The sequence below is a fragment of the Cucurbita pepo genome, chromosome 17 (assembly GCF_057944985.1).
Source record: "Cucurbita pepo subsp. pepo isolate OVF chromosome 17, ASM5794498v1, whole genome shotgun sequence".
Classification (NCBI taxonomy): domain Eukaryota; kingdom Viridiplantae; phylum Streptophyta; class Magnoliopsida; order Cucurbitales; family Cucurbitaceae; genus Cucurbita; species Cucurbita pepo.
In genome coordinates, this window is record NC_141814.1 from 13,695,167 (window position 1) to 13,708,712 (window position 13,546).

General features: G+C 35.4%; 1 protein-coding gene across 1 annotated transcript; it reads right to left on the bottom strand.

Moving 5' to 3' along the window:
* Window positions 1–1,981: 1,981 nt before the first annotated feature.
* LOC111778342 (importin beta-like SAD2) lies at window positions 1,982–11,685 on the bottom strand. The gene is made up of 22 exons (XM_023658100.2): window positions 11,318–11,685; window positions 10,952–11,084; window positions 10,782–10,869; window positions 10,435–10,584; window positions 9,790–9,952; window positions 9,250–9,434; window positions 8,963–9,136; window positions 8,388–8,533; window positions 8,174–8,297; window positions 7,918–8,098; window positions 7,113–7,272; window positions 6,848–6,889; window positions 6,650–6,768; window positions 6,365–6,563; window positions 5,886–6,017; window positions 5,052–5,155; window positions 4,503–4,682; window positions 3,768–3,907; window positions 3,525–3,664; window positions 3,268–3,428; window positions 3,015–3,144; window positions 1,982–2,911 (listed from the first exon to the last, which is right to left on the bottom strand). The coding sequence occupies exons 1-22, from the start codon at window positions 11,405–11,407 to the stop codon at window positions 2,754–2,756; spliced, it is 3,099 nt and encodes a 1,032-aa protein (XP_023513868.2). The 5' UTR covers window positions 11,408–11,685; the 3' UTR covers window positions 1,982–2,753.
* Between the last annotated feature and the right edge of the window lie 1,861 nt (window positions 11,686–13,546).

A 13,546-nucleotide genomic window follows, 5' to 3' on the forward strand; every position in this document is an offset into this window, starting at 1 on the left:
GTGTCATAATCGTATTTTTCTTGGCTGTTGATTTTTGCGACTGTGCGGTACTTACTCCCTACATCGAGTGAGTCAAGCCAATTTGAATTCACGTCTCCTACGGTCGAGCAACGTATGCTCAAACCTCTAGCCCCGTCTTGAGAAGAAGGGGCAGAGAGATTTTCGAAAGAGAGTTTTGAAAGCAACGTTAAAAGAAAGATGAAAGCAGCATTATATGGTTATAAGCAAAGAAAACATCACCCCTTAATTATCATATCACTCGAGGTAGGAATAATTGACAATTAATCGCATTCCCCTATAATACATTTTGAGACGATTAAGTCTGGTGAACTCATACATGATTTCGTCGAACAGTCATACAAATAGAAAATATTATGGTAGAAGAATACAACATGAAATCAATTAAAGGGTTTGGCGTGGGCCACGTCCTAAACGAGCATGATCGTGACATCCCATACGCGTTCGGGAAGGGAGAATTTTCTTGTTTTTAGTTTTGTTTATTGTAAAGAAAAAAAAAATAGTGAGAGAAAGAGGAGAGAGAGAAGGGTAGGAGAAGTGGAATGTGGGACCCAGATAGGGCCAACCACCACATGAGAGCACATGGGATGGGTTTACCCACTTGTCTCATGAAGAGAACCTTTTATTTATTTATTATTTATTATTTATTATTTATATTCTTTTCTTAATTTTGATTAATGCTTTGTGTGTGTTTTAGGTTTAATCCCTAATTAGTCTTCTTTCTCTCTCTCTAATTGATTAAAATTTATTCATTTCTAAAAATTAAATATTATTTTTATTTAATCCATCAACCTTACAATTTTCAACATTTTTAACATAATGATTATTAATTTGATTTTATACCATTTTTATGTCTACTCAATTAAAATTTATCAAATAAACATTTGTATACGTAACACTCATCCATCGAACACACAGTGTTCACACAAAATACAAGAATTTTTACTTTATTTAAAATTACCCAAAAACTTAAATAAATAATATCGTTGTTAAGAACAAGTAAGATCCAATGAGGATTTGCACATAGTTTGCCTTCGTACCTCACACGAAATGGCCTATAAAATGTGATCATCACAAGGCTAATTAGATTTTTTTTTTTTTTTTTTCGCAATTTCTTGGATTTTGGGTTATTAAAAGGAGTGAAAAAGAATAGTAGATTTAATTTCAACGATATAAATGAGTGACAAAAAATTAAAAAGTGAAGGACATACACAAACAAATTTAATAATCAAATCATAAGAAATTTAGTAATCAAATTATAAGAAATCTTTCTGTCCGTGTGACAATCACATATTTAGTAATCAAATCATAAGAAATCTTTCTGTCCGTGTGACAATCACATGTGACAATGCATCGATGCTTATTAATTCATAGTACAAATCATATCTTATACGTATCATTCAAACCCGAAAAATAAATAATGAAAATTAATCAAAAAGAGTATTAGAAGAAAAGGGTAAATTGGTCAAAGTGGGGGAGGATTTTTGATTTTAGAAAGAAATAAAAAAGGAAAGAATTAGGAAGGTTGTTGAAAATGGACATTTCAACATCCACCAAATTCCAAAATTCCAAAATTCCTATAATATTTAAACCATTCATACTTCTTTCCTTCTTCTTTCTCTAAGTTCTTATTCCCCTTTCTGATGCCTTTTGCTCACTTACAAATATTTTATAATCTCTCTCTCTCTCTCTCTCTCTCTCTCTCTCTCTCTCTCTAAACACCACTTTCCTTTTGACCTTTTTACCCTTTTTAACCCACTCATGCACTTACTCCATTTACCACAACCTCTTGTGTGCAAAAACAGCATCTTTCCATGCCATATCCCAAATCAAATCAGAGCTTTCGAGGCCGAAAAGGAAAAGAAAATATATCACGAGAGAACTTGGCCTCGAGATGCATAACTCGACTATTCAATCTAAAAGATCACGAGAAAAAGCCAATAGAGAGAGAGGAAAAGAGAAAGAGAGCCAAGGAAACAGGTTTCCTTCTCATTGATTGATCCACAAGTTTTATATTATAAAGAATCAAAAACAGCAGCAGCCACAATCCACATGGTCAAAAGCTACCCTTAGTAGCTCTCTCTGCAGCAAACCCAAAAAAACTAGCCAACTCCGTCGCCCATTGCAAAACCAGGACGCCGACGGAGGGAAATACTAACCTAAACTTCGACTTTTATGAATACAGGCCGAGGTCGAGACCTTTATGAATACAGGCCAAGGAACAATCAATCACAAAAATAATACCGATCCGTTCGACATAATTTAAGAAGAAAAGGAATGAATGATCAAAAATACTACAGACCCTATAACCTATGCAAGGGAAGAAAAAAAATGGGAGATGTGGATGAACTTTCTATATGAAATATGCCTGGACAAAAATGAGACGAGACAAACTAGGATAGGCAGTTATGTTCTGCCATCCAATGCATGGGACTCACTGAACAATCGACCCAAACCGAACTGTCTGGATCGAAGGATAACCGACTCTGGCAACTCGAGACTATTTGCATTGTCTTTAGGTATGGGAACTTGGCTGGCACCACCATGTCAAGCAACTTCAGATCTGAACTTTTGGGGGCTCAGACATCATCCATGGACACTGAACCCAATCAAATCAAGAGAATGGCAACCGACTCTTTTTGCATTCATCAATCATTTACTAAACCAATGGACATGAACGGGACCAGGAGAGCAATTCAAAATTTTAGCCTTACAAGTGACAACTCGACTCATGGTCATGAAGAGGCGGCTGTGGCTTTTTCCAGTTTCTCCTTCTCAATTTCTACTCTCCGCTGCTCAGCATGCTGCGCTACACCGTGTGCAAGAGCCTGATATTGGAACTCTAGTGATTGGGTAAGACTCTGGAACCTCATTGGATCTGTTGCTTGAATAGCTTATTTTTTCAAATAGGAAGGACCAAAACATATATATAGTAAGTTAAGTGATGTCAGGAAGTTTGGAACTTAATAAATCAAACTAAAAGAAGTTCCACATACCTTTGATTGTATCTACAAAGTAAATAAAAGGGTCCACATCATCTAAGGGAGATTGCATCTCGTCATCATCGTCATCATAATCATCATCTGAGTCATAATCATCTTCATCGACCGGGCGGAAAGATTTGGCCTGCAAAGTCCGTTCAAGAAGAAATTACAACGCAACTCAGGTTTGAGTTGTATAATTTATCAGAGATACTTATAAAACGCTGATATCATTCCAGACAATCACTTATGTACTACACATGCAGACCTGTGCAGCCAACTTTTGAAGCTTGATGCTGTCAACTTCATCACCGTCCTCAGCATCAAATCCCATTTCCTTGTCAGAACCATCTCCATCATCATCTTCATTGCTTTGGTAACCATCCATATCATCATCTTCTTCAACCTCCTCCTCCTCTTTTGCAGCTTCTGTATGCAAAGGAGCAGAATATATATGTGAATTCGGCCAGGAATTATAGATGTAAATAAGGAACAAGAAACAGAGTGAGTGAGTGAAAGAGAGACCTGCAACTTGATCCTTGTAAGCAACAAGTAGATCAAGGGTGGCCCTAAAAACACGCCCAAGAGCCTCCCCCGGTACTTGATCGGCTGGAAGTGCAAGCAAAGATGTCAATCCCAAGCAGCAAACTTTTTTATCTTGTTCCCTGCAACATGACAGACCATTCAGGTGGAAAATCCAAACCATCCAGAGAACATCAACAGCAAGTAACCACCAAGAAGAAAGAGAGAGAGAGAACAATAATTTACTTTCTAAAGTTAGCTCGTACACCACTCTTTTTGACCTCCTGTAGCATCTGAAACCAAAGATTGAATACATTTGTTGCAACACCTAGCGTTTGCAATATGTTGAGTGATAATGATGCATTGTAGTAAAGAGCATCAGAAATCTGCAAGAGAAATTTCAACGAAACCCTCAGCTCAATTTACACCAAGCGAATAAAAAATCTCAAGAAAACTACCTAGTGAGCCTTAAAAGAAAGTCTGCAACTGTAAATACCATCAGTAAAACAAGCAAGATACTTACACAGTCAGAGATTCAAGTGTTCTGTACCAATAAATTCTTCAAGTAACCAATATTCATATTTATAAGAAAAATGCTAAAAGAATAACAGGAGCAAAAATAGAACCCAAAGCATGTCATACAAGCAAATGTCATTAACTATTAAATTGGTTGCTGAAAAAGATCGTGCTTAGAGTACCTCTACAAAGGATCAAAAAAACTCCCTATACTTGCATAATTTATAAATCATTATACCATTGAACATTCCAGAATAGAATGGAATCTCATAAGATACCAAGTTCCAAACGATATAGCAATAAGAGATATCTAATTCCCCTGCTAATGGTTAAATTCAATTATCTTAAATAGCATGTCATCTGGAAGTAATACTCGAGTATGAAGAACCAAGGAGCAAGGCTGACATGTATTGCGATAGGGGAGAAAAGCTATATAGTATATTGACCTAACTCCTCAACCCTTACCACTTGCATTAGAAGACATTTCAAGTATGACTTCTCAGTTCGGTCCAGGCGTTCAATTGTGATTCTGAGATACGGTTCAATCCATTGATCCACTTGACCTTTGCAATTTTGAAAGACAACTTGAATAAGCTTTGGAGCAGGCTCAATATCGCCATCTTCCAAATTCTTGTCAGCCATTATCTAGAGTAAGATGGTACGAGCTTATCAGATTGGAAGCAAGTCAACAAAAATAGTTTCAGCAGCTAAGTTAAAGTGCGACTACTTTTTTCTTTTCTTTTTTTTAATAAGAAACCAAGAAAGATCGTCACTAAATAATCAACATAATCACCCATTAACGAACCAAATAGGGAGAATATTTATTTTCATGGTTAAACCTAAATATGGATGTATTTACTGTATTGTATTTTCCTTTCTTCTTTCTTTTTCATTCCCTCTCGAAGTTTGTATTCCTTGAATATCTATTCATTTTCATCATTTCAACAAGAAGTTGTATCTTGTTCAAAACAAAATGGAAGATATAACTTCTCTTTCAAGAGTAAAGCAACTCACTGATGAAATCATGTTCCAAAGACTTTGCTGGTAATCAGGAGCTTTGCATGTGAGGAAATGTGCAGTCCCCCTGGATACAAAGTTGTCCAACGGAACAAGTATATCTGTGAACAAGAAGACATCAGAACCAGCCATCTTATACCCAGGGTTATTTAGTGCAACATTCATTTTATATATCTACATGCTAAAAGTCATACACTATGCCAGAAATAATTGCGTTAAATAAATACGAACATGCATGACACTAAATGTCTGACCTACTGCAAACAGACTAACCCTTAAAAAGTTATGAAATGCAACAGCATGAGCATTACAACTAAAACTGGACTTGATTTATGAAAAACAAAACTAAATAAAAAATTGAAACTAGTCTTGATGTTACCAATGCTAGTTTGAATACGTATGGAGTTATGTTATGGAGTTATGTCATTCCAGTGAGCTACATGCTTCCTCTAACAGCCATTCTTTTCCATTATCTCCATCTACATCATTTATAGACAAGGTGCAGCAAAGGGTACCAAACCACTAGACAGGCTTCACTAGCATAACTCTGTTTCACATTGCCCATCCAACCAGAAAATAGTTAAAACCCTTATGACCACTACCTCAAACTTTTCCATGCATCAAGAGCCCATGCACTTTTTCATGCAATTTACCAGAAATTTTATTTGGCAACAGAATTAAACAACTAGACTACATCAGGAAAGAATTATGAGTCCTATTGCACAAAGCAGAATGTAAAAGTCAACTGTGTTTAGAAGTTCCTTGGTATGCCCATAGAGCTCATATTATCGTCAATAATGAATGAGTTTGCTTGCTACAAAGACAACATACTTGGAAAAAAGTCAATGGCCCATTCTGCCAATGCTTCCATCATCAGTGGCCAAAGACTCCACAAATCCATGGATATGGTAGGGGAAAAGAATGTCATGAATGAAGCAATTTCCAAGACTTCTTCAAATACCTCTGCAAATAGCATCAAAGATCAAATAAGACATTAAAGCTTTAAAAGGGAAGAGGAACAAACACCTACTGCAATTATTGGCACTAATTTTTAAGTTACTATTATTAAAAAGTTTGTAAACATGGACTTTAAAATTAACTTTTTCGTTGATATATGAAAAACAAGTTTCAAAAAGAGAATGAAATGGATTTGTTGCCAGATACTTCCGCAAGAAAATCAAAACAAGAAGAAAGCACAGGAACCATCTCACAAGATCAGAAAAAGAAGAATTAATTACATCAAATATTTACTCAAGGAATGTAATCAGCCAACAAGAAGCAAGAGAAGTATATTTCAAAATGATGCAAACCTTGGCCGTCAGTTGTCAACATCCTTTGCATTATTGGGAGCAATGTTGGCTCAACTTGGGGAAAAAGTCGAGGAATTCTGTTCACTGATTCAAGAATCGTGCTAATTGCCCGCAAACACCCAACTGCAGCCAAAGCACCAGAATCATCAGCTTCATCATCTGCTTCTGCAGTATTCATACACCTCCAGAAAGCCGCAGCCTGGATCCAATTTCAAAAAGTCACCTCTGAACCTTCAATAAAAATATCCACATCTATTTCTGTATTGAAATTAGAATTAAAAATACCAAATTGTGACATAATCCAAGCGCATAAGGAGCCATTTCCTCCCCAAATTTATCAACTATAGTCTCCAGAGTAAATACAAGTTCTTCATTTTCAACCTCATTCATAAGCTTAAAAAATTCTGAAAAGAAAACGATCTCAGTCACTAAATATAAGCAAAATAACAACTATTTATGACCATGACATGTTCATCAACTAACCGTCAAGAAGTCGTGGAAGGATAGGACGGATTTCATTCAAATCTGCAAATTAAACGAAACTTGATTCCGTCAATAACTGAAATCCAAACCAGCATTTAGACCAAAAATATTAGCAAGTATCTAATATAAAGTATAAACTGCCACCATAAAATATGCTTGGTGGTTCAAGCATTCCTACGCCCTCTAAGAGATTGTAATTCAAGTCTCCACCTATCTATTTGTGATGGGAAATTCTCAAGAATATATCTATACATAAAGTATAAACCTCTGCAAGCTTCAACAAAAGATCTCAATGCAAAAACTGAATCAATGCGAACGGGGAGTTCTGGGTCTCGCATCCCAGAAACAACACTAATCAAGGCTATTCTGAAATTATTCTGGTCAGCAAAATTGATATGGGCATATTGTCCTGCAACCCATGCTGCCTGTAGCAATTAAACCAAAAACGTTAATGAATGTAAATTTAAAGTGGATGACATGATTTATCAAACCCAACATCATAATATGTTTTCACAAAAAGCACAATTAGAATGAGAAAACTACAACTTGTGTACAACGAAAATGAGATTTGGGATCACATGCAAAAGCTATTATACAATTTCCGCATCCCTTTGCGCTTCTTTTAGGCTAAAGAAGACAAATCCATCCATTTGATAAGATTATAAACAATAAAGAAAAAATGGCTGCAGAATGCTTATGCAGTAGCCCTACTATGCTAAACAAAGGATCTAATCATAATAAAACTAGTTTCGTTTAGAAACAAAATTTTATATATATATATATATATAGAGAGAGAGAGAGAGAGAGAGAGAGAGAGGAAAGGTGCATTTAAAAGCATCCAAGTCTTGTGCATAAATAGAAGGCTCTAATAAGAGAAGCATCTTCATGCCCCAGCACACTTCCATAAAATCTTCTAGTGGAAACCCAGAAACGTGAGAATAGAGATTACCAGCATATTAATATACTGTTAAGTCATTAAGGTTGACTAACATTTTTTCACAGTTGTTATGTTCATATTAGATATTATTAATAAAAACAATTGATTAAGACCACAGTAAAGTCTACCGGACCTTAGCTCTGAGATGCCCAACATCACTGCAGAATTCAGGAAAAACATGTTGAACTAGCATGCTCTCAAGTTCAGCCTTGTAGGGTTCTGTTTGTTTCAATTTGTCACATAGGGCTCCAATAGCAAGAAGAGCCCCATCTTTATGTCTATAGGGCTTAAATTCAAGAGGTGATTCATCGTACCTGGGACAGTATATTGCATTGTATCATATTTCACGGAAACGGAATCAGCCATTGCCATCAGATCTATAAACATACCTATTGAAGATTCCAACGATGAATTGGATAAACTTTGGAAGGTTTTCTTTCCCACGCTTCCTAACCAGCTCACTGACAAAATCCATAGAAGCAGTCCTTGGACTATATAAATCCTCGATAATATCTACAAAATATGTGTATAGCATTAAAATATGAGCAGTGTATTCATTAGTTCAAGCTTTCCAAGAAGTAAACCCATTTCCATGTGCCTTACCATAACCCTTCCTCACATATTCATGAGGATCTTCATCCCAAAGCTTCTGATCATCGTCATTGAAGCACATGAGGGGGAAAATTATTTCAAAAAGCAGAACATCAAGTCGAGGTTGCAACAAAGAGTACATACTATTCCTCGTGATACTGGAACAAAAAAAAAACCATCAGAAATCAAGGGATAAAAATATATTCATAATATCAACTTACAGCATAGAGAAAAACAATGAGAATTCATACAAAATTCAATTTTCTCCCCCTTTTAAAATGAACCCACTTTCTACTTAAAGTATTAATATCCAACAACTAATTTTCCTCCAAAGTTAGACAGGAAAGCTAGAACTTCAGTCAAAACAACTCCTTAACCAGTGACAGATAAAAGTGCCATATCCTTGTTACTTCAGTTACAAAATGTTCATATTTCAATTCTAACCGTGAATACACATTATAAAAAAAATATCAAGTGAGTCCTTCCCACCTAAGAGTTTAAAAAATCAGAGAAGGAAGTGGAAAATAGCATGCATAGGAACAGAATATTCTGTATGGAACTGGAAGAGGAAAAAAAAGTTAGACTACCTATTGCTTAGGTATTGAAGAATGAGATTGGTAACTCGATCTGGCAAATAGCCACCAGCACGTATCACATTCAACAGATTTAAGTGACATTCCATGACCTTCCCTGCATAGTTCTTCTGAAACGCTTGAGCAAATGCTCTACTTTCTGGATTCTTAAGTTTCAAATCTCCAAACCTATAAATTATGCGTCAGTAGCAAGAATACCAGAGGAAAGAAAGGGAGGGGGGTCCATAATACAAAACACCTTTAAAAACAAATTGCTATGAATGTTTAACATTAACTCTCACCGGGTGTAAAGCCTATTTAAGATATGAACAGTCCACTTCTTCACTTTCCACCACCCCCAGGCTTTCCTAAGTTCAGGATCTGCAGGCTGGCCTTCCAAGGGAACTGGCCTCTCCAGTATATTTAAGAATAGCATCATCCAAGCATTGAACACACGTGTATCGAAAAGAAGTCTTGGAATCTCCATCTAAAACATATGCAAAATACTGTTTAAAGCATGTAAAATTAAAGGAATATATAATATCAATGTATTCTCGGTGGAAAGATTCATATGCACATTATCCTACAGAAGTACACATGCATATGAAGATATAATATCTAATAATCATTATAGTTCATTAACTTCTCCAATAATCATCTGATGTAGAAGAACTACTTCAAAACAGCTTGAAGTATACAAAATGCAAATGAAGGGAGCCTCCTAGCTTGTGAATTAAACAAAAAAAATCCATTTCATTTGCTGCTTTTAAGGTAATAACCTAGCCAAATAAAATACACAGGAATAATTAAAGGGAGCGTAACATCTTCATATAAAAACTTACATATATTGATGACCAAAATATTTTACAAATGAACTTGATCAATTCCGCTACTTCCAAAGAAGGGTTACCAATCTGGACAAGTCCGCTAAATATATTGAGTAGAAGAGGGAATGTCTCATCAACAATTCGATAAACAGGAGTCCTCTCCTCCTCTGATTTAAACCTATCAACGGTAAATAAGAAGATAAACCTTTAGTAAATAGTATGTAAAATCTACTTCATTCAAAATGTAGAAAAATGAAGGAAATATATATATATATATAAGAGAAATATAGAACTTGACTCCAAGGGGAGTCTCCTTATACATGACAAGGCGACTGAGAAAATTAAGAGTATCACAAGGAATTATTAAAAGAAAATAATAATAACGATGACATACAATAAATATCTACAAAAATAGTTTTTTCATTCCCTTCTTTCTGTTTTAGTGGTGGTGGGGGGCGAATGGTATGGAGTAGAAACTGTATCAAAATAGGTTAAATTTGTAAAAGTTAAAATCAAAAGGGATCTTCTGGTTGACCGTACAACAGGAATGTGTCTAAACACTAAAGTACGACATAAAATGTTGACACTTCAAGGTTGCAATCCGGTATGCATCGCAATCAGACTGGCAAAAAAAATCTACAAAGAACATAATATACTCACTCATATTTTCTAGCAAGAATCCGCAACACAAATAAAGCCCCATAAACGTTTGAAGCTTGTAAATTTTCCTTCACCCATTCAAGAAGACACGGCCATTGCTCCGGAAAATCAGCATGAACGATAGTCTTTAAGCACTCCCCAAGCTGCACCCTGCACACATACAATGTCGAAGTAACAGGAAGCTTTAAGATCCACACAAACCATAATCAATGATTTTTGCAAGTTACTGAATCTAAAACAAAGTTGGTTCGTAGAACAATGGCTTTTAAAAACTTCCACAACAACAAAATATTCAGAAAGGCAATCTTCAATATACAGTCTTGGATCATACATAAACAGACGTTTACCTCAATAACGATGGAACCTGTGACAAGAATGGGAGAATGTTCTTCCGGACCGCATCTTTATCACTCTCAGAAATCTCATGATACTCATCTGAATCAGCCCAACAAGAAGAATTAAGCCACTAAAACTAGCCAATAATTCAAAGAACAATGCAACAAAACCCATCTCGTACCTGAGTCGGGCGACCAGTTCTTGGCAATGTAATTCTTGAAATGAATGCTAGCAACCTGACGAACGGCCAAGTCACAATTATTATCCACAATGATCAATAGCATCCTCACCAGATGCTGCGGGGTATGCTGAACCTGCAAACACGGATAAGCCAACACCATCAAAACAATTCATTAAATAACAAAAATAACCGATCAAACCACCAGCTTCAACTAAACTTCAGACAAATTCACACCTTCCAATGACAACCCAATTTCAAGAAATAAACAAACGCCAAACCCAACAAAAAAAAAAATCAAAATTTCCAAAATCCAATCCCAATTAATCGAAAGCCATCCCAATGGTCAGTAAAGCAATGATCATGCACCTGATTCAAACTCTGCTCAGCAGCCTTCCTTTCATCGGGATTGGGGCTGAGAGCAGCTTGAAGAACCACGACCAAACTGGGAAGATCCATATCACTCCCAATAACAAAAGATTCGACGAAAGAAACCCAAAACCCAAAACCCAAATCAAAACAAGTCCTCGCAACTGAATTGGAAGCAACCAATGATTGACTCCAATTCGAGAACAGCAATCCTCGCCCAGAAACCGTCCCTCCCAAATGGAATTGGCGGCAGCCACCAGCGAAAATAATGCAACAGGAGAGGATGATGAACAACAAGCAGAAGGGGTCTGGGAGAAGAGAGTGTGTATGACTTATTTAAAGTACTAGGGTTTACGGCTCTCTTAACCACTACTAACGCTGCTCTCTGTTTTACATACATATATAGTCTCCTTTCCAACTCACACCCACAGTAAATTAAATAATTATATTTTTAATCATTTAAACTAAATATTTTAAATATTTTAAGTATTTTCTTCACTAAATATTCATTATATTATATAGATTCCTAACTTAATTTTAAAATATTTAATTATTTAATTTTCATTAATTAATATTAAAATTATAAAGTTTATTTTACCCGCTACGAGCAAACAGAAGTTTTGAAATCGGTGTATGTTTTTTTACCTGTTATTTCACGTTTGTGTTGTGCACTGATTTATCGTTTATTAATCCGTTACCGTTAACAACAAGACATTCACCAAATTATTATGGTTAGTTGTGTCGGATCGATCTTAAAACTAGTTAAAGTTTCCAAATTTGTAAAGAGGCAATTTTGGAATACTTTTCACTTTATAACCCGTTGAAAACGGTACACTTGTACACTTTTTCAACATGTGATCTATATTATTGATTTACATTAACGTCACGACACTCTATGACTTTATGATATCCAAACGAACTTTTAGTTGTATTAGGTCAGTTGAGAACTTTTACCCGCCCAAAACGGACTTCTAAATCCAATTATAGGAACTAAAAATAACAGGCATACAAGTCCAATGACGAGACGATATATCATTACTAAGTTTCAACTTGATTTTATGACATTGATGATATCGTAAAGACCCTATTTTGTGTATGATCGAGATAAAGTATGTTTTTAAACAATTGATATAATTATTTAAAAAAATCAAACAATTCTTACTCGTCATAGAAAGTAGGTCGAAATGGGTTCGAATGTCTATTTATTAAATATGGAAATTATCGTAGATTTAAAAAAATTAAATTACCGTGGAATGGAACTTTAAAACTTTGAAAGTAATGTTGACTTCCGTTGTTCGAAAATAATTTTATAGAAGTGAAATTAATGGTTTTTTATTTCGTAAGTTGCAATTACATAGGCGAACTACTTAGAACAAAGTGAAATAGCTCGATTTTGGTAACAACCAAGACAAACAAATAGAGATAAATCTCCCTAAGCTAACATGATATTAATATTCATTTTGATTGCATTCAATTTCACGACATACGACGAGAGATAACACGAATGATAGATTTTTTTTTTTTGTTAAAATGCAATTTTGTCTTTGTTGGATAAAAGTCTCACATCGACTAATTTAGGGAATGATCATAGGTTTATAATCAAATAATACTATCTTCATTGGTAGGAGACATTTTGGGAAGCTCAAAGCAAAACCACGAGAGCTTACGCTGGGCAGTATCATACTATTGTGAAGAGTCGTGTTCATCTAACAATCTTGACATACAATTTACAATTACAGAATTGATGCTCGTTTTCATGTAAAATATAAAAATAGTTAGCTCATTTTGTATGCTCGTATGTCTGAATTTGAGGACAAAAAGTTTGTTTCTTAGACAAGATTTAACGCACCGGTGAGTGAAATGCCCGTCAATCTCATTTATCATTTGGACATACATAAGCCAAAATCCACAATACTGATAATGCCTTTTGACATAAATGTAAGGAGGATGTATATTTAGTAGTAGGCGAAATGGATTTGATTACGTCGATTAAGTACAAATGAAGAAATTACGAATGGAAGGATCGAAACTGTAACAATAAAGAGATCCCACATCGACGGGAGAAGGAAACGAAACATTGCTTATAAAGATGTGAAAACCTCTCTATAGTAGACACATTTTAAAACCACGAGTCTGGCGGTGATATGTTGTGATGTCCCACGTTGTTTGGGGAGGAGAACAAATCACCATTTATAAGGGTGTGGAAACCTTCCCCTTAAAGCCTTGAGG

What these genes read in the sequence shown, in the direction of transcription:
- LOC111778342 (XM_023658100.2), bottom strand. Translation starts at nt 11,407, where the DNA reads ATGGATCTTCCCAGTTTGGTCGTGGTTCTTCAAGCTGCTCTCAGCCCC. An exon ending in CTTCAATACCTAAGCAATAG is followed by an intron (nt 8,534 to 8,962) that starts GTAGTCTAACTT and finishes TTTTTGTTCCAG; the next exon opens with TATCACGAGGAATAGTATGT. An exon ending in TTGGGCATCTCAGAGCTAAG is followed by an intron (nt 7,273 to 7,917) that starts GTCCGGTAGACT and finishes TAATTGCTACAG; the next exon opens with GCAGCATGGGTTGCAGGACA.